Source organism: Anopheles coluzzii, chromosome 3 (assembly GCF_943734685.1).
Source record: "Anopheles coluzzii chromosome 3, AcolN3, whole genome shotgun sequence".
NCBI lineage: Eukaryota > Metazoa > Arthropoda > Insecta > Diptera > Culicidae > Anopheles > Anopheles coluzzii.
The window spans coordinates 23,204,377-23,226,029 of NC_064671.1; the positions used below are offsets into that span (position 1 = coordinate 23,204,377).

General features: G+C 43.3%; 4 protein-coding genes across 4 annotated transcripts in view; 1 reads left to right on the forward strand and 3 right to left on the reverse strand.

Annotated features, from left to right (window-relative positions):
- Positions 1–21,653, forward strand: part of LOC120957677 (protein limb expression 1 homolog) — a 265,788-nt gene that overhangs the window by 181,480 nt on the left and 62,655 nt on the right. The gene's annotated exons all lie outside the window — the stretch shown is intronic.
- On the reverse strand, positions 7,643–9,227 carry LOC120958462 (ubiquitin-like modifier-activating enzyme 5). Its single transcript, XM_040381293.2, has 2 exons — positions 8,791–9,227; positions 7,643–8,717 (listed from the first exon to the last, which is right to left on the reverse strand). The coding sequence occupies exons 1-2, from the start codon at positions 8,951–8,953 to the stop codon at positions 7,711–7,713; spliced, it is 1,170 nt and encodes a 389-aa protein (XP_040237227.2). The 5' UTR covers positions 8,954–9,227; the 3' UTR covers positions 7,643–7,710.
- On the reverse strand, positions 10,456–11,792 carry LOC120958719 (methionine aminopeptidase 1D, mitochondrial). Its single transcript, XM_040381694.2, has 4 exons — positions 11,557–11,792; positions 11,270–11,492; positions 10,755–11,208; positions 10,456–10,696 (listed from the first exon to the last, which is right to left on the reverse strand). Exons 1-4 carry the CDS (start codon positions 11,640–11,642, stop codon positions 10,500–10,502), a joined length of 960 nt encoding a protein of 319 aa, XP_040237628.2. The 5' UTR covers positions 11,643–11,792; the 3' UTR covers positions 10,456–10,499.
- Positions 11,955–20,792, reverse strand: LOC120954652 (ionotropic receptor 75a). The gene is made up of 15 exons (XM_049608127.1): positions 20,447–20,792; positions 20,044–20,370; positions 19,838–19,971; positions 19,595–19,765; positions 19,082–19,514; positions 18,760–18,966; positions 18,576–18,661; positions 18,259–18,456; positions 16,586–16,780; positions 16,091–16,520; positions 15,990–16,028; positions 15,754–15,927; positions 15,481–15,563; positions 15,246–15,385; positions 11,955–15,183 (listed from the first exon to the last, which is right to left on the reverse strand). The coding sequence occupies exons 1-15, from the start codon at positions 20,774–20,776 to the stop codon at positions 15,104–15,106; spliced, it is 3,027 nt and encodes a 1,008-aa protein (XP_049464084.1). The 5' UTR covers positions 20,777–20,792; the 3' UTR covers positions 11,955–15,103.

Genomic DNA, 21,653 nt, shown 5'->3' on the forward strand with positions numbered 1-21,653 from the left:
ATATCACTTTTGGAGAAAAAACATACATTATCGAACATTATTTTAAATAAAATACTCGATTTCATAGATTCCGACTCTTTAATTTTGGTTACAAACCTTATATTATCAGATATTCGACATACGACTATTTCGACTTACGCCTTGCTTTGGGACAATTTTTCGGTCTCAAATACAGTCGTAACTCGGGGGACACCTGTAATATCCAAAATTGTTGTTGAACGTCACACGATTACATTGGAACACCGTTTATCTGGGTTCAACGGAACTCGACCTCGTCCGGATACTCGAATAACACGGATAATGGGTGAAAGTATATATTTTATCACAAATTCTTAAAGTTTTTTGGTTAAACTTAATTTTGGAAGTTTTGGTTAAACTTGAATTGTACACTTCAATAAAATTGAACTTGAATGTTTGAAATTTGCCAAGAAGTTTAGCATTTTTTTATGATAATGTGATCTAATAAGGGGTTTTTCTTACAAATATCCTCCTCAGCACGCAATGTCATATTTGCATTGAAATGTCATTTCTCAACAGCACGGATAAACTGACAGTCGGATAAAAGGTACCTAAAGCCTAGCTGTGGGTACAAGCAAGCCTTGACCGACAACCGTTGTTGTTATAAGAAATAGAGAGAAGTTATGGCTAGGTTCTTATTACCAGGAAAAGACTCATAGCGCAACATCAAAGTCAGCATCACGATAAAAAAACGGGCAATAGAATAATAATTCTAGCTGTTGTCTGGATGCTCTCAACTCAAAATTGAACGACCATTATAACACATTAATTTACTTTGAACGATCATTTCACAGTATGAAAATACTGCAATTTTAATCTAAATTCGCACGATTGGACCACTCACATTACCCTAAATCGAAGTGTTTGATTATGATTTTTAAATATAAGAATATTATCTTAATTATTGTATGTCATCCATATTGAGAAAATTTTCACTCATTTTATTGAGTAAATAGAGAAAATATTCAAATATAAAAATACAAGATCTCTTTTTTTATTTCCTCCTAACTTTGAGCTAGAATACCATAGAACATGATGATGCATACTTGAAATTCCTTTTAGTGTCTCTATAAACTTAGGACAATTTTTTCTTTAATCTTATGAAATAAATACGCATTAAACATTGAACAAGGACAAGAAAACAACAGTTGAACTATACGCAAATCATTCGCACGAAGTAGTGTTGGTTATTTCTCCAAATAAGCAATAAAACATGCATAAACGAATTCCTGCAACAACTACAACAACATTGTTGTTCTTCCATACTTTTGAACCACTTTGTGTAGTGTATTCTTACTCTCCGGTTCGCACCTTGCACAGGAACACATGTGCTCGGCTGCAGCAGTTGATACCCCACCAAAACCCCAATTTGCTACCAATATGTTATAACCGGGAGGTACATCTCATCAAACATACCCGTACCGGGGTTGCGGTATGAAAGGCACCGCGATAGTAAATAGCAGTAATCAAAATTAGCTACCTTGCGTTCTACCCCTTTTTCATGGTCAACTGGCGAATCTGAAATCGACCGTGTAAGCTCCCCCATATTGCAGCACTTGTGGCGGTCCGTGCGCCCGTTTACCGTTTAGTTTGTGGTTTATTTGCTTTGTATTTTGTGTGTGTATGTTTTTTTTTTGTATCTTCTCACTGCTCCATACGTTCAAATTTAATTAAATCTTACCCCCAGGGCCACAATTCTTAGCCACGAAAGTAGGTGAGAACAACACCAACTATGAAACAGGCAACAGGAATTCAACGAAAACAAAAACAACCTGCGTCTAAAATGGACGCAGAAGGGGATTGGTGTAAAAGCTTTCCACGTGCGTCCCAGTCTCCGTGCGCCGAGACTCAGCAGTAGACACGCGAATGCTTTCTAGATAGACTTAGAAAACCTATCGAACACTTGAGCGGAAGGGGGAACAAAACGGCTCGTGGAAATAGCGCAAGCTCGAAAGCGCACCTTCGCCTGTGATGGTGGGAAGCCCGATCGAATCGGATCAAGTACCGGACCGCAATTGCCAATTATGAGCTAGTGGGTACCGTGGTGATTTTGGCGTGATCTTACATGTGTTTATTTTTTCTACCCATGCCAATCGTACCGAACGGAACCGGCACTATCAGGTGGTTGCGTTTTGGGGGGAAAAACACGCTCCACGGCCAGATCATCTCACATCATCGCGGTTCTCTCAAACATCTCCAACACCACTCGAATCAGAAGATCTGCAACTGATCCAGGGTATAGCCAAGGCTGTTGATGGTGCTTTGGATTAGTTTTTTTTTTCTCTTCTAAATCCGCGTGTAGGAAATAGTTGCACGCACTATCAAAAATTTGCCACGCCATCCGCCGATTGGAATTTCCGGCCGGTGGTGGTTTACCGTTTACCGTAAAATGTATTAACTTCAATAATCGGAAAGCTGAGCAATAATCGGAAAGCTGAGTTGGATCGATTCTGAATCGCTTTTTTTGCATTTTCTTAATGTTATTCTTGAAAACATAACAAGTCTCTAAATATAAATCAGTCCGATTTTCCAATTTCTAGCACTTCTAAATATTATTCTTGTTTGGTGCAACAACCTCAGTCACGAATGGGATTGCCTGTCTGCAATTAATTGGCTCAACCAAAACATATTGTAGTTAGTTCTGCGAGATTTGAACCTATAACGGGTTTGTTGAATCCTGAAGCAAGGGGTGTTTTACTGCTTCGGAGAATAAGCTCACAGGCGCTTTTGTGGGTCCAATTTTAGATGGTAAGACGGTATTTATGACGTAGGGAAACATCCCTTAATTACGTGACGCATATAATAGCTCCAGAGTACACGAGGAGTCTACTCTCCAGGGTACAAGAGTTAAATAAAATAGTATGCCTCCGAGTTCTTTGTTTTATTCTTTCCAACAGAAGAGTAGCTTAAATGATATTAAAAAGATTATAATTTTGATTAAAATTCATAAAATCTAAGAAAAAAATGCTTAAATTGAGTACAATTCAGAGAAAAGGATTTCATTCTGCAATGACCGATGTGTTTGGGGAAAATAGAGTACGTAAAGGTATGGAGAAGCTGATGTAACTCCGAAATGTTGCGTAAGTTAGAGAAGAGAATCGTTTCGGACATCGCATTTTGCTACATTAGAGGGAGGCGCGTCAAAAATATGATTCCTTAATAACTTAGCTCACGGACAACCCCTTACGGTACAAATCAACGATTGGATAATGACAACAGACTTGCTTGCAGTGTCTTGGTTTTAGAAGATGTCTTGATGTCTTAAAGATGTGTCTTTTGCAGGACAAGATCGTAGTGATGCAAGCTACTAATAAGTAAGGAATCTAAGATTAGTCTTCGTATAGTGTTTGTCTACATAGATCATAATTAAATTATGACAAAAGAATTTCCGTTTTAAGTGTTCAACCTAGTTCGATTCATGTGACCAAGGTTTTGGCCGTTTTTGAAGTTTTGTGAAGAAGCAAGGTCTCAAGAAAATGAAATAATAATTCGTCATGCAACAAAGGGATAATTTTATCTCAATTTTCAATTTCAATCCAGAAATCGCTACATACATTCTAATGTAAATTACTACATATTTCAAAGAAGAAACAAGCAATAAAAGTAAGAAAATGAGTGATAAACAAATCGGCTTCACAAGCTTTCACTAGATAATGGGTTGTAAATATATCTATATTCCCTATATTTTTGTTAAAACAAATGAAACAAGATGTCTATAGACTGTGAAAACAAACCACTTGATACGTCAATTAATCAATTAATAATTTTATCTAAAATGGTTTATTGATAATAAAAAATATGCTCGAAATAGCAGCGTTAGTTAACAACTGCAAATCTTGAACTGTTATCCGTTTTATCAGCTACACTTCATCACACCAGCTTCCTGTCCTATTCGAACGAAATCCAATGTTTGCGCTTTGTAGTATATACAACGCCACTCTATCTAGTTCGCAAGAATGGTGTGCGATGCGCACCTGCCGAACATTCTTCAACCCAGATTTTCCCAGAACGTTTTTCTCCACACCTGCCCCCATCTTACCCTTCCGATGCTCGATGTGCGGAAGTGATCCAGAAAATTTTTAATTTTCCACCATCATCCGAAGTGATGCAATCGATGATGGATGAAAACCACAGCCGCAGGAAATATTGTACACACTCACTGTACAGAGCGCCGTATACATTCCTCTTCGTCCCCTCCCCCTTTCAAACAACAAAACTCCCCATTCAAACATCCAACTAGCCAACTGTAACCGATCGGAACCGATTCCGCTACGGCAGAATGGCAGCGGCGGCGGCGGCACAACATTCTTGCGCTCGATCGAATTTAGATAAATTTTGAAGAATCCGCTCGCGCGCACTAGAACTGTAACGCAAATGTACAGTTGGGGATCCATCGCTCCATGGCACCTAGTTATGCGAGCGTGAAACTAGCGGTCGAGGACGACACATAGTCCCCTGGTACATCCCTTTCTCTCGCGCTAGCAATAATTGTGTTTGTTTGAAAGTGTTTTGTCCATCGGCACTCATCGGCACTTGCTTCCACATTGACAGGCAAGCGGAAATTCGTATGTGCATGCGGTGATGCTTCTGCAATAATAACCCCCTTGCCAGAAAATGGGGTCCGTGTCCGACCGCCCGTTAGCTGCACTCAAAAAAAAGGACCACCTGCCTGCATTCGACCATGCATGTTCAGTTTAGGGCCGCTGCTTCGACTAGACAACGCGATTGGAAGGAGAAAAATGCCAATCATGGGCTCCAAACAATTTGTGTCTGTGTAGGAAATACTATTGGGGTGGGATTGAAAACAACTTTGCTGTGTACTGGTAACCTCAATTGTGTGTTGAATAGGAAAAACAAATTGTCTCTGTTTTATTCTGCAGCTGTGATTTTACTTGATTTTTTTCCAAGCAAGATTAACACATTTCAAGTTAAATGAATGGAAATTGAAATAATGTAAGTGAATCATTAAGAATAAATTGAAAAGAATAAATTTAAGGAAGAGAGAGAGAGAGAGAGAGAGAGAGAGAGAGAGAGAGAGAGAGAGAGAGATCGAGAGCGGAAAAGAAAGGAATAGAGCGATAAAGAGATAACAAATTAAACAGACATAAAATAAAAATAAAACAACAGTAAACATAAACAACATAAACAGTAAAAATAAAAATTAATTGAAAGAATTATTAGAAAAATGAATTCTCTTCTGACTTCTTTGCAGCTAACGATAAATGTTAATTAGCTCCATACTGATAATGTTATTGTCCGTTTTGAGTTATTTTATGTTAATCACACTTTTATTTCTTGACATACAAAATAATTCTCTTTATTTTGTCTTTTTATACAATTTTCATTAGTAAAACTTTTAGTTGTTTTCTTTTAATTATTTTATGTTTGAAAATTTTTAAACTTTCTTTTAATTTTTTTTTTTCATTTTATTTTCAAAATTGTAGAAAAACACAGTTTTTTTTAAGATTGAATGTATCTTATTAAAAAAAATATCTTATTTTTGCTTATATTTTCAAACCTCAATTGATTAAAATTTACTAAAAATAAAACATTTGTTTATGATAAATGAATGTTTATTTTGGCTAAATATTTTTGTTTTTTTTTTTTTTTTTTGCTGAATATTTTCACTGTCTCACTCCAGTTTCTCTCGAGCCCCCTTCGTCCACCTGTTCCCGGTCGTTCCCTTTGCTAATTCAGGTCAACCGACACACGCGTTGTCGAAATTCTCGTCAAATTATGCTAACGCACCGCAGAAACCAGATTTCGCGTAATCTTGCACACTCTCTCTCTCTCTCTCTCCGCTTTCCTTACGTACGACGGTGCGCATACCTTCACCATACCATACCATACGAATTGGCTACCCCATGTTTTATTTCCCGCGCTCCCAACGATGCTCCAAAACCTTAATCCAGCACCAAACTGCACCAAACTGATGCGAAACGGTTAATCGCTCACACCTGTAATGAACGGCAAAACGGGCGTGTGTGTGGGAAAAACGATCAACGAAACGAACGCGCACACACACACAGACAGTGGCCAGTAAGGGCCCATCGGATTGCCCTCCGGTAGAACGGGCGCGTAATGTGGCGTACAAGAATTTGCGCACCGGTGCAGCAGCCAGCGCATGGCTAAGCTGTGAAGATCAAGATCAATCGGCATTAATAATCCCAATTCCATGCCAAACGGATTTCCACCCCACCGGTGTAATTGGGGGCGTTAATTTATGCTATTTTCCTCGCACCATCGGTTTTACCTTCCCCAAAAAAAACTGTTACTGCCAACTTGCCGGTGCGTCGGCCCTGGGCCCTTTTTTCACCGCAGTGATACGCTCCAAATCGGATGAGGTTTTGGGATTATGTGTCTGTGTCGTTTATGGCTGGTACACGCTCGCAAATGGCTGCAGGTGAGGTAGTAGTAGCAAACCAATGAAACATGAAGCATGGTACAACTGGCAGCAATCGCACGGTGATTGGGCAAGCGTGTTGTTTCCGTGGTTTGCATAATTCAAATATTCAAATATTTGAATCAGGTGTGTGTGAGAGCAATAAAATTATTGTCTTTTTGATTCGGGTTCAGTTTAGCAAGGAATGGCAGTCTCGTTGCTAAGGTGAATGCTTTTTTGCTTTTTTAAAACAACATATTGCCAGCCATCATTTGTGTCCTAATTATTACCTTTCTTTCAATGAAAACTTAAACAAACGTTCGAAAAAAGGTTAAAGAAAATTTATAAATATATAAAAAAAAATTAACAAAATATTTACTTCAGCTTACGCAATGTTTAAACGATAGCAAACATCACATAAAATATTTACTTAATTTTAAGATACTTTGTTTATATAATCGCTGATGCCTTTTGATTAATGATGCTTTTTGTAAAAAAAAGAAAAAAAAGCCAATCGATACATAATAGGTTTCGTATTTCGGCTGCATGTTGCTTAACTAGCACGCACACGTTCCATTAGCCGTTACGCTGCACGAAACATGTTCAAATCATTCAAAAAATGGAGCACGCTCGCAGAATATTCCGCGCGAGCGTGCTCCAAAGCAAACGGAGAAAAACCGACCGAAAACAAACAGCCTCGTTCAGGAGTAAAATGTGTGATTTTGGTCTAAGTAAGCGTATTTTTACTACCAATTATTGCTTGCTGATTATTTAAGACAGAATATAGAAGATGGCGGTCGATATTGGTGTGCTATTGGAAAAATGTAGTAACGGTTTTAACAAGAGTTCTGTGCTGTGATAATCAAAACGGTGCTAGAACACGGAAGTGAAATCGAAGAAGATAGCATTTCTACTAACAGTGTAGGACATTAGGTAGCTTCTAATGGCTCCCTAAAGTATGTTTACGTGACTCTGAATACTGTTCATTTGATCTACTCGCGCTAAAGCACGTTGTATCGACACATTCGGGTTGGACGAAGCAACTTCCCAAGGTAAGTATTAGGAATATTAGGAAATAATCTCCACAAAGTTTTTGGGTGTTGACAAAACCTCGCAGGGAAACGATCCACAATCAGCCCTTTGTGTATTAGAAATTTTAAATGTTAATTGTAAAACTTATAACCATCATTACGATTACCGGGTTCACTTTAAGCATTTAGCAAAGAAAAATCAGATAGTATATTTCATTTCGCGTCGCGTAAATATTTAATTCCCAATAATGCTGTCGTAACAATAAAAAAAAATACATTTTACTTCTGTTCGGAAGGTTTGCACATGCCAGACATCTGCGCCATCAGTTCATCCAGGCTAACGTCATTATCGACCGATACTTGACCAGTTTCCGCCTCAACCACCGGTGCATCGTACGCCAGCTTTAACCCTTCCGCAATGTTGCTGCCGCGCGTGGGGGCCGCCACTTGCTCATCACTTTTGCCCGCTGTGTCCGCATCATCCGCCACCAGCTCAATCCCGTACAGATTATCTTCGTGCAAAGGACCTTCCGGTTCCTCTTCGGCAGCGACTGCCGTCTCACTGCGCGGTTTGGCCAGATAGTCCCGCTGCCGCTCGATGCAAAACCGATCATCACACGTCGGGTTCGGTTTGAGGCTCATGCGGGGAAAGAAATCGATCATGGCATTATACCCGAGATAGTCCGAGACGGTGCCGAAGTTAAGCAAATACTTGAGCGTATTTTGTACCAGCATGCCCGCCACAATGCCCATCGTCGTGGGCAGACTGGCCGCACAAACGCCTTCCCGCTTTAGCGTCTTCTCGTCGATGTTTTCCGCCACCACGAGCGGCGGAGCGCAGGCAAAGCAGGCCGTCTCGCCCGGCCGTATGAACTGTATGTGACCGGAGACGGCATTTTCCGACACGCCCGATTCGAACCAGTTCAGACTGAGCTCGTTGCAAGCCGTGTTGATCGCCATGCGTGCCTCAAAGTTGTCCACACAGCTAAGCACTAAATCGACCGGCGTGCCCTGCTCGATGCCGCCCGTGCGAATAGCGCCGAGAAAGTGGTCAAAGTTGTCCACCGTCGTGATGTTGTAATTGTGCGTGGTGATTGCCACGTCCGGGTTGATAAAGTTGAGTGTTTTCGCGGCAGCTTCCACCTTTGATAAGCCCGCCTGGTCCGGGGTAAAGAACAGTCGATTCATATTCGCCAGCTCAACCTTGTCGTAGTCGAACAGCATCAGCTTGCCGATACCGCACCGGGTCAGCATGTCCGCCGTTACGCTACCGACACCTCCGACGCCTATAAAAACAATTATGTTCGTTAGATTCAATCATTGTTGTTATCTGGAGCAGGCCAGATGGGTGATACATACCGACAACGGCCACACTCTTTTGCCGGATCCGCTCGTACTCTTTCACAATTCCCATGCGCTGCAAAGCCATCAGGCGACTGTAGGGGTTAGAATCCACCACTTCTGCGGACATTTTTTCGATCCGTTCTCGTCCCATTTTAGCACCTTCGTTCGATTTCTCCATAATCACACGCAAATATGCTCAGCTTTCTGTTAACTGCTTTATTCCTGTTCTTGTTTGAGGGAGTTGTATCTTTTCCTGGATACGGAGTTTAGCTCTATCTTTGTCCTGTGATATTAGTATACAATTGGAGTATTCAATTACACAAACTTTAACTGACTTAAAGCAAACTATTTTAAGCCATATGTAATTGATTGAGGATCGTTTTCTCAGACATAGATCTGAGGTGAAAGTAACTACAACTTCTTGGCCACAGGTTTTGTTTGCCAGCTGTCGTGGCTATTGCAACTGACGTTTCTAGGGAACATGTCAACAGTGTGGCCAGATTATTTAGGCGGTTTTCGGTAGGCGCATCAAAATTTTATCGGTAGTTTTCGGTAGGTTAACCGTCTTGTGTACGACCAAAAAACATCACGTAATCGTACAACCGCCTACCCGGGTAGGCCATACATTTTGTATGGAACAATGATGTTTTTCGTGGTTAAAAGAATATATCTTTTGAATTTCTTGTAAGCTTTGAATGAAAACTGTCTTAAAGGTCCATAATAATGTTTTATAACATATCGTAGTAAGATTAGAATTTTAAAAATCCTATGAATATTTTTTTCATTCGAAAATATGTTCTAACTTTTCCACCATAACTGGCCAGGCCACATGTTTTAAGTGGATGATTAGTCTTTTTCTAAGTTTTAATTACATTCCTCTCAAAACCCAAGTGCCACAAATCCACTAAACGGCCACTAAACGGCTTCTAAACGACTCAAGTTCTCTGCCTAAACGGAATATAGAAAGACTTCGTTTAGCAGACGGCAAACGACTCATGCATTCTAAAAATAGCAAAAAAGCTGGTGGCGCCATCTGTTGGAGGGATACCCCAACCAGTTGAGCTTCAACGCTTGGAGGAGAGCTTTCTCATTTCCTCTGTACTGTTGTATGGTTTCGCATTGAAGTTATGCATCGCTAGAACTAGAACGGCGATACGATTGTTTAAATACTAAACTCCAACGGAAACCACCAGCACTGAAGCAAGTGAGATTTGAGTAATGGTCGTTGGTGTCGGTACCCACGTATCTGATCATACGACCATTCATATAGATTTTTGCTCGGAAAGTTAGAAGGCTATATAGGTCATGATAAGATGAAACTTGTCGAAACGCATTGCAAGAAAAAGATAGCAATGTAATGATGAGTTGTAATACGCCACCTATTGATCAAACCAATGAAGCTGTGAAGCTTTCTTTTTTTTTTCTATGGATATTCAATTTTCCAGTCGTTTAAGCATAATCTGTGGCGTTTGGAATAGCTTTCGCTCAATAGATAGCGTTCTATAACTTGAGCCGTTTAGGACCCGTTTAGTGGTCGTATAGTGGATTTGTAGCACGTGGGTAGTTGCATTGAAATAGTGTAGCAATTGTTCCAAAATTCTGTGATAAACTACTTGAGCGAACAATGATTTAGATCCCAAGCATAATTTAAGAACAATAAATGATCTTATGCATCCTGTATTAACCATTTGCAACAATCTCACTTTTTATTCAGCTCTTTCTCATCAACTCGCTACCGTTAGCACTTCACAGCCTTCATCCGTTATGAGAACTGTGTGTTCAAACTGGGCACTGCGTGCATTATCGGTGGACACGGCGGTCCACGCGTCCTCCAGAATTTCGGCCTCACACGTGCCCAGCGACAGCACAGGCTCAATGGTGAACGTCATGCCGGGAATCATTACGCCTGGAAAATCATTGTCTAAAAACCAGAAAATGTTGTAATCGTTAAACTGAAAAACTTGTCAGGCATATCTTACCGAAATGTAGAATGTTAGGCGGCCCATGGAAATAGCTACCGATCCCATGGCCAGCAAAAGCTGGCATTACCGACAACTTTTTGCGTTTGGCGTATTTGTCGATCGATTTGCCAATCACGCATATTGGTTGCCCAGGACCACAGCAAAGAATCGCTTCCGCCAAGCATTGTTCGGTGCATTCCACCAGATATTTTCCCCGCTCGTCTACATTGCCTACCAGCACCATTCGCGAACAGTCACCGTGGTAGCCGTTGAAAAACACCGTAATATCGATGTTGACGATGTCTCCATCAAGCAGCTTCCGATCGTCCGGAATGCCGTGGCAGGCCACGTTGTTCACGGAGGTGCACACGGATTTGGGAAAGCCCAAGTACCGCAAGGGGGAAGGATATGCGTTCGCTTTGATCGTTTCTTCGTGCACAAAGCCGTCTATTTCGTCTGTAGTCACTCCAGCCTGCAAATGTAAAAAAAGTTATTTGCTGTCTTAGAATACTTGTCCCACAACTCCATAATACCTTAGCAAACGAGCAAGCACTGTTCAATATGGTTGCGGCCAATCGGCAGCTTTCTCGCATACCGGTGATCTGTTCGCGTGTCTTAATTTCTGGCTGCCCTTCGCCGGTGCTGGGTGAATTGCGCACATAATAGTAAGGCGGTTTGACGATGTGCTCTGGGACCGCTCTTTCCGGGGAAACGTTTCCAACTTCTGTGATGATATTACACGTTCCAAGGTCGGGTCTGTAGCGATGAAAGATATCGGGGATTAGTTTATGCAATGTGCGCTAACCCATACCGTGTTTACGTTTTCCTTCTACCAAAAAACGTTCGGCACCAGTTGGTTCTCCATGTTTGCAGTCCTTGTTTTAATAGCGTAGAGCTAAACAGCATTATGAATCTACTTCCGCTTAGAAATCCAATTTATGATACAACTTGACAACAATAACAACACCCAGCCGGTAATACAAAATGATAACAAACTCTAGCTTGGCTTTGGGCAGGGCTCTTCTGCACGTGAATTGGAAAAACAGCTTCTGTTTTGCAGACTTTATTGTCAAATTTAGCATTAAAATTTCATTGTGTTGTTGATAACACTTTTTTAACAAACTTTGAAAGATTTCTGCATGATTTTATGGTTTTACTAACATTTTTTTGTGGAATTTTGAAAAATAAATCAAAGCAATATCAAACCAAGAGCCCTGTATTTCAATAGAAGTCTTCCCGGAACAGCTGATTTTCTTTGTTTGTTGATAGTGTGTGTGTGTGCGTGTGATTCGACCGAAATGTCAAATCGTTTGCACCTCACTATGAGAAATAGACGGACAATTAACAAAGTGTTTTGTTTTTAATTTTTTTTTAAATATTTAATGAAAAACTCAAAGTTGGTTTTTCTCGGAAAATAAGTTTGATCGTTCATTTTATTGTTATGCCAAACGGAGTACTGAGTTGAATCTAGGACACGCAACCTCAATTGACTTATGATAAGTTTGCGGAAATATCGCTATCTGCGAATCAGCTTCGATTAAAAAAACTGCATCCTTTAGACAGTGTGAAAAATACATCACAGATTTTTCACAAAGAAGCACCATAAAGCAATACTTTTGTTTTGAATTAGAATATGCTCTCTGTATTCTAAATTTATAAAAGCCAAGCCATTGGGCTTGATCCCAAAATTTCGCATGATGTTGACTTTAAAATTATAGTATATGTTTACTATTCTTCTTCTTCTTATTGACGGGAATGACCTATTGACGAACGAATATGTAACAAAACGCGGTCATGATGGGCTATACAGACTTTCGAGACTTGTTCAGTACAACACAGCTGGATAGTCAGTTCTTGCTACGAGGTGACGGTCCATTGTAGACTTGAACCCACGACGGGCATGTCGTTAGCTCTTGCGAGATGACGATTGTTCCACCAATTATGCTTGAAATCTCGGCTCATAAATCATAACTACTAATTTTCCCTTGAAACCATTTGTTCAGAGACTGGATCTCTAGCTGCAGAGCTCGGTTGCTGGATCAATACTAAACAAACTACATTTTTGTTCAAAATCTGTTGGTATTTTTTATGGGAATTAGTTTTGGAACATATCATGTTGATAATTAATATTAATTTACAGAAAAACGTCACTTCTTCCATAGAAGAATTAACAAGTATCGGCTAAAGATACCAAAGACGACCGTTCCACTATTGAATATGAATAATTAAAAAAAGGCTAAAACGGTTTTCTGATAAATACATTTTGAAACTACTTACATGTTTTTTTTTTCATTGCTGCTTTGTGTTACGGCAAGTACTATGACGTAATTTTTAGTAGTTTGTTGCATCAAAACCTCACGATGTATGCCTCATAAGGCATTTCATAATGCTCGTTTACCATTGCTGCTAGCTCAACATGTGTAATAGAAAGTATAATAATTCTTCCTGTTCATTGTGTGGGGATTACCATTGGTTTTGACATTCAAAAAATCGTTGCAAAATGCATCGCCAGTTCACAAAACGGGCAAAACGAAACCTTTTAATTAACGTTAGAAAACTGCACCCCCGACTGCACTACCCAAAACTGGTTTATCTTCTCCCCCTTTCAACGGACCCTGGCGAGGGTGTAAATGGAATCGTCGAAAGCTGCACATCACAGTTCCTGGGCAGAGGCAGCAGCGGCCGGGCCGGGCAGAAAGCGCACGGTGAAAATTGAGGCCCACTCGCATGCGGTGCCGCGCCGATCTTAAACTCTTCGCTTTATTATTATGTTTTACTTACTTCGCTTCTTTTATTACGGTTGATTATTACAATTATATTATTACTGTCCTCCACACATTATAGGTTATGATCGATAGCGGGTTCCACCCCAGGCCCGCACCGATCACGCAGCCGCACCGCGCACCGTTTTGCGCAGGTTTAAGCTACAGTTTTACGAGCGATCAAGCTTGTGGGCCTGGCCACCACGCTTTGAGGAACATTGAAGATGGCACATATGGTGGCAGAAATGGGCTAAAAGCGGGGTGTTCTCCCCCTACTGCACCGCGAGCCGGTCACGACGATCACTTTAGACTTGTGATCGCAACGTGATACGGAGAGGAATAAGGGAGGCGGTCTGGGCCTAGCTTAACCTAGCTTCCACGGCATCCGGCTGCAGCGTCTTCCAGTGGACTAATTATAAGCCATGGTTGGTCAACATTTCTGCACTTTGCTCATCAACGCGTTATTGCATTTTTAATGAGCCAACGCGCGCACCACCGCTGCCCGTGTCGGTGGACGTGGGAGAACCTGCGTGAGGTGGACGGGTGCGTAAGCATGGGGTGATCTTTTGCTTTGGGATCTAGAAACCCTGGGTCGCGAGGAGCCCGGCCAGGCGGCAGGGAGACACGCGGTTCAATTGTGGACGAAGCGCCCGCGCAAAATCCCCCATGGCAAGGCCTCTCGCTCGGGGCTCGGGGAGTGTAGCGCGCAGGTCAACAAGACTATTATCATACCAGCTGGATGAGCTGGAAAGTGTTTTGATTGACCGGGCGGGGAAGGAGAGGAGGGGAGTTTGCAGCAGTTCGCCGCACGCTAACCAGTAGCCCCCCCCCCCCCGGCCTGTGCTCATTGCGCACATTTTATTGAACAGCGCTAGCAGTCAAATAATTTACTTAACATTTCTATTGCCCAAGCCTAGCAGGGCGTCTATTAACGTGCCGACGCGGGCCCAGAGAGTGGACGCAGCGCGTGTGAGCATTTAACATATCATCTTTAACATTTTAAGCATCGTTGCACCACATGCCAACGCTAGGACCGGTGCCAGTGCAGCCCTGTCTACTAAGGTTTCGGGGCCCCTGTCCGTACCAAAGGGGCTGACACCAAAACAATGAGTGCCAGACATAGATTCGCACGAGTATCGGGGTGGGAACCTTCCCGCCCGACGCGAACCGTTAGCCGGTGCATTTTATTGTCCTCGGTGTGTCGAGTAAGAGCAGAAAAAATGGAGAATATTAGCCCCTGAACGGATGCCACCGTCGTTTGATGCATCGTAAGGGCCTCTGGCCCAGCGATGATGTTTCTTGATGCACATTTACAAAGTGTACCGTGCCGCAATCCAAGTACAATCAGAACCGTTGGGAGGGACTGCAGTTTTACGATCCACGAGCTTTGAACTAGTTTTTGGCCCTGGTAGAACGCACAGCAACTGGTTTTTAGTTGCATTGCGCCTGAGTGGACCGAGTTGTAAGGGGATGTGCATCAAACTTCCGCGACCAAACTACTCCAGGGCGTTGCTAGAATTAATGCTTCTATTTTGTGCATTTATTGTTGCAAGTTTCGTTACAAATCATCACTAAACAGCACACAATCTTGTCTGCGATCTATGTTTAGAACGGTTGACTCATCGTTTTCATTGAGTATATGATCTTTTCAAGTAGAAATATAACAAAGGAGGAAACAAATCCAGCTGCAAAATAGTTTAAGCATATTATTTGGCATCGTAAATGTACGCTGTTTGTGCACTATTACCGGCGAGGATTGTGAAAGGCGCTGTTACTCCAGCCAGGACAACGGGATGCACCAAAGGTCCACCCAGACAAGTTGGCTGATCACTGCTGTATGTTTTTAAAAGCCGTTTTATCAATCCTATCTCTGTAGCTCTCGTAAGGCTACGCCAATCAAGATAAATAGAAAGGAATTCTAAATTAAAAACTAAACTTCTTAGTCAACAAAATCATAATTATTGAATTTTGAATTATATTACGTGATTTTGAACTGCTCAGCGTACATGCTTCCCTGCGGTACCACAAAGCTCATCAATGGCAGCTCAGTGTACAAGCCTTTCATCTGCATACATCCGGCATACAGGTATCGTCAAGGAGAGTTAAAGAAAAATATGATAAATAAAAATAAGCGACAATTACGACCACCTTGCGACGCCAGACAGGAAGTATGCAATGTCCGGGAACAGTGAAAGTAACCCGGACAATCGATCCTGGGTAATATGAGACGCTGCGTCAAACCTCCTCCTACTTACCGTACGCAGTTCGCATATTTCGTGCGCATCAAAGTGGCTGGCTATCGCTCGGAAGGCTTCGGTCAGCTCACAGTGAAATGCGTAACCACCCAGCTTCAGCAGCTGAACAGCATTTCGGACATCTGCGTAGATACGATCGGAAGTCATCGCGTCCGGTACCCTGACGTGCTGCTGCTAGTAAAGGATGTAACTGTATAAGTGGATGTAATTTGGTAATTAATTCCAATATAAGATACCCGTACAAACTGTTGCATTAAACCGCCAGTGCCATTATCCTGCAATGGAGAGTTGTAGTTAATTTGTGGTTATTAATCGAACTGATAGCGTTTGCCCGTACCACCGCAAGTGCCCGATTGTACGAATCGTTGGCGAACATCACGGCGAGTGGCGCATTGAGCAGCTGATCGATCGCTGCTTGGCCCTGGTTCGAGCTGCTAAGCAATTCCCCGACGATCGATGCGGTGTAATAGTTGTACAGTAGGAAAGCCATAATCAGCACCGCGTACAGCACGATTCGCAGCGAAATGTATGCCGAACTCTGCGCGGTACCTTGCTGAGCAATCAAACCGATCGTGTCAATTAGGTAGTGATTGCGAGCGAGGGACGATAGCTCAGCATGAAATATTGCTATGCATTGCAAAACGCCCAGAACGAGGGCCAGTACTGAGGCGACGGAGTACCACGTAGTGTCGGTAAATGGTGATAAGTAGCTCGTTTCTCTCGTTGCACCGTTCAGCTCTGGCGTGAGACGAAATATGAAGCCCAACCTATTGCAGGGATGGGAAGAAACACTTTCAGATGAATGATAACTAAAGTGGCTCTGTACAATTACCTATAAGTCCAAGATTGTAACAATATGCGAGCGTTTAAAGGTTTGTCTTGCAAGCTCTGAAAAACTCCGGATGCCACTACGTCATAGGATGGAATAACTTCAGAACGTTCCAGGCTCGAGTACTGATATTCTACCCTAAAAAGAGACAAAACGCCTAACAAGAAAGAAGTTCCAAACATATTTGTTTGTAAAATGCTTACGAAAAGTTATGCTCTTCTTGTAGAAAGTTCAGCAAAGCATAGTGGAATAGTTCATGTCCGAGAGCTTCACTCGTATCGACACCATACATTTGGTTTAGCTTCGTTTTAAGCATATCCGGTGGCGAGTGCTACAAGAAATTCCAAAGGCATTCTAAATATGGCCTGTCTAAATGATGTCACAATCAAAAAAAGACCTTACCATAAACAAACCACGCAGCATCGTTTGATGTAAATTCTTTCTTAATTTCACTTTGCTGAATCCATCAATAATATGAAGTCCTGACGTTTGTCTCCAATGTCCGGCCTGAGTCATTTGAAACGTTCCACAACGCTTATCGCTTAATGCGAAAAGATCTATAAGATGGTAGAAGCAACTGTTTGCTGCTTTCTGTATCCACAGTACATCTGAATCTAGACGCAAACAGAACGGTTTCTTCTGTTCCTGCACAAGATCTTGAAGTTTGTATTCGTTTGCGATGAACAACCAAGCGTATGATCCGTTGAACTTGTCCTGAAACTCAACCTATTTTAATGTTAGTATTAAAATAGTGTCACATAAGGTAGAAAAGGTTACGTTACTACGATCTGATTACCATTTGAATATTCTTCCGTATGGTAGAGCAATCTATATCCACAAGAATTGTATACGAATTAGGCGAACTTGGTGCAGAGGATGGTGTCTTCGAAAATGTATCGTTAGAAGTGTAATGCATTGATTGTACGAACACACCAGTAAGCAATAGATCCTTAGCAAGCGGCACAAACTCTAGAAAGAGCATTTCATCACTTGATTTTTTAGACTTATCAAAAGACACTTCACGATACTTACCATCGTTACAGCCCATAATCATAACACGTTGCGAGTTTTTGTATGCTAAAATGTCCTTTATCATTTTTCCGTCAAAGCTTGAGGTCCAAGCGAGATCTACACATGCAAATACTAACAGCGTGAATGCAAACATAATGTTGTGAATAGCAATTCTTTGCAAGCTGGTCAAACAACACCATCGAAATGAGTTTACAGTCTAAAATATCCGCTTATAAGTGCAATCAGAGGGTAGTCGTATCAATCATAATTGCGCAATTATATCATTCATCATCAAGTTTGATCTATGATTGACGTAAAATTACCATTGTGAGCTATTTGTTAAATATTTATCAAGCGGTCTCTGTTTTTTTTTACTGCACTATTTGCTCAATAAAAAAAGACCAACATCCTCTACGTCTCATCCGAACCCTTGCAGAAGCACATGCACACACACACAAAGCAACAATGATACGGCGGGATACATTTCTACTGTAACGGGTCCCCCGGTCGGATTGTACGGCGCCGCTGTACGCTTTCCCGTTTTTCCACCAGATAAATTAACCCCGATAGTGCGATGCCGACTGCAAAAAAAAAAGAAATGGAAAGAAACATAGAAATAAAACAGGTCACAAATCCCAACGCAGCATTAGCATTAGCGAGCCGGCATGATACAAGCGGCCACGGCCTGCACCAGCCACCGCGTCTTTTGGCGTCTTTTACAACCTCCCAATATAATAAACGCTAGCGAAACCTCCGTCAGCTCCACCGAGTAGACCGTTGCACTTCCTTGGCAGATTGGTTTCGCTATTTTGTGGATCCTATAAATCCGCTTTACGATCCCCGTTTCCTGTGCCCGCATCAAGCTTTCGGGAGGGTGTTGACGGGTGGGAAAAGAGGTGGGCAGTGGGTGTAAGATGCAAACCGAAAGATGAAAACAAACAAACAAAAAACAGGGGAGGGTGGATAACTCCATCAAACTTACGTGATCTTGAAGAGCTCGCTGTACATGCTGTGTTTCGGCAGCACGAAAGCCATCACTCGTATGTCGTACCGGTACAATCCTTCAACCTGGTGTACAATCAAAAGGCCAGATTTTGATACAGATTTATCCAACAACTATCAGACAGGGTTCGTCGCTTGCTGCTACCAAAAGCGGGACCGTTTACCGTTCGCAGCTCGCATATCTCGTTGGCGGTGAACTGATTGGCGATCGCGGGATAAACCTCTGTCAGCTCGCAGTGCAGCACGTGTCCGCCGCGTCTCAGATACGGTACCGCATGCTCGACGTCCGTAAACAGGGGCAGATCGTTGGGTGACCGTGGCGGCAACGCTTTGCGCTCGTGCATCCGTGTGCTGTACGGTAGCGTTTGTTCCTGTTGCAGTGTGAACAAAAATGAACTCGTTAGCCGCAAGTCACCAAACGCCGACGACCAGCGTGTAACGATCTCTAGCGATAGCGCAAAATGGCGATAGCTGTGATAGGCTCACCCGCAACAGTATCCGATGGTAGCCCGTGTCGGTCAGGGACAGTAGCAGCGGGCTGTCGATCACCTGCGCGATCGTTTCCGGCCCAATCATCTGCGAGCTGAGCAGCCCGCTGACCACCGTGGAGGTGTAGTAGTTGTACAGCACCAAATTAGCGACGAGCAGCACGATCACGGCGACGCGCGTCGGCACCAGGCGCGAAACGTTCGGCACACCTTGCTGGGCGACGCACGCCATCACGTCCAGCACGTACGCCATCGTAGCGCGAGTGTTTCGCTCGTCCGCGGACAGCCGGGCAAGATACTGCAGCACCAGCACCGACAGGGCGAGCGATAGGAGCAGCGCCACCCAGACCGGGAGCGAAAATGGAGCAACGAAACCGTTTCCTTCCGATTTGCTCCCAATGTCCGGTGTGATTTTGTAGATGAAACCCGTTCTGCAACGAGACAGTGGGTTAACGATTTTGTGTCGCTGGACCCGGTGCGGGTTTTTGTCCCCCCCCCCCCCCCTCCTTACTCGAAGGCCCAGCTGTAGTGGATCGAGTCCAGTTCCGGCTGGCGGCTCAGCCGCATGATGATACCGGTCGCGGCGACATCCGTTTCGTGGCGCTTTACCACACCGAGCAGCCCCAGCCGATAGCCGGAGCGTAAGCGGCCGGCCCAGCCGCGCGTTGGACGAAATTTGATGCTTGGGGAAAACGTTCGTTTAAAAACGGGATTAAAGAATAAGCACTGGAAGAAACTGCTCGCACGGACTTACGTGAAGTTGTGAAAATCTCGCAACACGACCAGCAGCGCGTAATGATACTTAACGAACGCGACGATGCCCTTGGTCAGTCCCGGTTCACCCAACAGCTGATCGACCTTGCCCGATGTTACATTTTCGCGATCGATCTAACAAAGAGCAATGCACCAATGACCTAAATTGCATCAAAATGCCTCTCTTTCTCTTTATCAAGAGCTAACCACGGTAACTCCCCGGAGCTGCAGGAAGTTAAAGTTTTGCCGAATCTTGTACGGGCTGTAGTTGGGCGTCAGCCGAAAGCCACCGTCAGCGCTCCACGTTCCCAGCAGCGTTTGGAAGATATCTTTACACAGATGGCGACCCTTGGAGTAGATATCGAACAGATTAAACACCCCTCGATGGTCGGTGGTTTCAATGGCCGCAACAAGATCCGAGTTCATCTGAATTCCGGCCGTGTTCCAGAGCACTCTCGGCAGCAAGTCGGCTGTTCTGTTGCGAGATAGTAGCAACCAGCTGACGGTGTTGTTCATGTAGCGATGTTTGGAGACCTACAAAGATAAAGCAAAAAACAGCAAATCGAGTGGCAAAAAGATTTGCCCAGCGAGCGCCCTCCCTGGGGCTTACTTCCTCCAGAAGATTCGGCGCTCCCGGGCAGGCAAAGTCGAGCACGGCGCACAGTTTGGCGTGCTGGCGAGGTGTGAACAAGGCTCGGACGACGTTCGATGGCGTGCTGTTCGCGGCTATGTCGACGAAGCGAACGAGCGTGCTGCTATTGTGGGAAACTTTTAGCACTTGGGCACGATCGAACGCAGAGGAGTGGCAATCGAAAATGATGGCATGGTGGCAGTGTTTGAGTGTAACAAAATCCACCAACAAACGGTCAGTAGTGCGGTGATGCACTCCTACTGTAAGGCTAGTCAACATTGCTGCAAATAGTACTACGCTGGGACGCATGATGCACTGTACTAGGTGTGTAATATCACTGTCGTTTGAATTTGAACTGATTGTCATACTTTTCTATGTCCGGTTATTCATACGATATTGATTGACAGCATAAACCAACATACTAACTTATTCAAACGTAAATTGCTAGCTGCTTGATTGCATAACTGCGCTCTCTCTGCGTTCCGTGGAGAAAGAATCTTCCTTTTAGTACAATGTTTTGAATCCGTTAACTTTAACGACTCCTGGGACACTTGCTGCGTCTAGACTCTTCCTTCGTTCGTCCAGATTATTGCAGCTGTTGATGGGATAATAATAGTATGCGCGACTGGGATAATAGCCCCACACTCGGGCCAATTGCCAATGACATACGGCAAGGTGAAAGAACACGGTCTGCACGTGACCTTCCGTCGTTAATGTAGATAACACTGGGAGCAAAACAAAAAGGCAACTACACTTGAGTACTTCAACCGTCAGCATCGTTGCCTTAAAGATTCGTTTCGTGTTTTTTTTCCTCCTCCTATCGCTCTCTCGTTTTAAGTTGTTCAGACCTAGAACGCTTTGCACAAGCTCTCACGCGCGCGCGACATATGTCGTTCAAATTCTGCCACCCTTGCCAACCTTGACCAGCTCCATCATCCCATCTGGCCGCACCAAACCGCAAACCAACGAGTGGCCAGTTGTGCAGCGCTTGCAGCACACGCTAGCGGATGCAACTTGCGGTGAATATAATAAAATTATAATTTTTATTACACATCCTTTGTTTTGTCATCCATAAGCCTAGCCCGGTGTCGGTGTCATTGACGCCGGCTTTGGCCGGCCGGGTGCGTTCGGCATCGGGTCGAAAACGTTCGATCACTTTTACACCCCGCGCCAGAGTCACCTTGAG

Excerpts from the sequence above, each read along its gene's own strand:
- LOC120958462 (XM_040381293.2), bottom strand. The coding sequence starts at position 8,953 with ATGGAGAAATCGAACGAAGGTGCTAAAATGGGACGAGAACGGATCGAA. Across the intron at positions 8,718-8,790 it reads AAAGAGTGTGGCCGTTGTCG|GCGTCGGAGGTGTCGGTAGC; the intron begins GTATGTATCACC and ends TTGTTTTTATAG.
- LOC120958719 (XM_040381694.2), bottom strand. The coding sequence starts at position 11,642 with ATGCTGTTTAGCTCTACGCTATTAAAACAAGGACTGCAAACATGGAGA. Across the intron at positions 11,209-11,269 it reads GTGCTTGCTCGTTTGCTAAG|GCTGGAGTGACTACAGACGA; the intron begins GTATTATGGAGT and ends TTACATTTGCAG. Across the intron at positions 10,697-10,754 it reads GCCTAACATTCTACATTTCG|ACAATGATTTTCCAGGCGTA; the intron begins GTAAGATATGCC and ends TCTGGTTTTTAG.
- LOC120954652 (XM_049608127.1), bottom strand. The coding sequence starts at position 20,776 with ATGCGTCCCAGCGTAGTACTATTTGCAGCAATGTTGACTAGCCTTACA. Across the intron at positions 20,371-20,446 it reads CGCCGAATCTTCTGGAGGAA|GTCTCCAAACATCGCTACAT; the intron begins GTAAGCCCCAGG and ends TTATCTTTGTAG. Across the intron at positions 15,928-15,989 it reads TAATGCAACAGTTTGTACGG|CAGCAGCACGTCAGGGTACC; the intron begins GTATCTTATATT and ends ATCCTTTACTAG.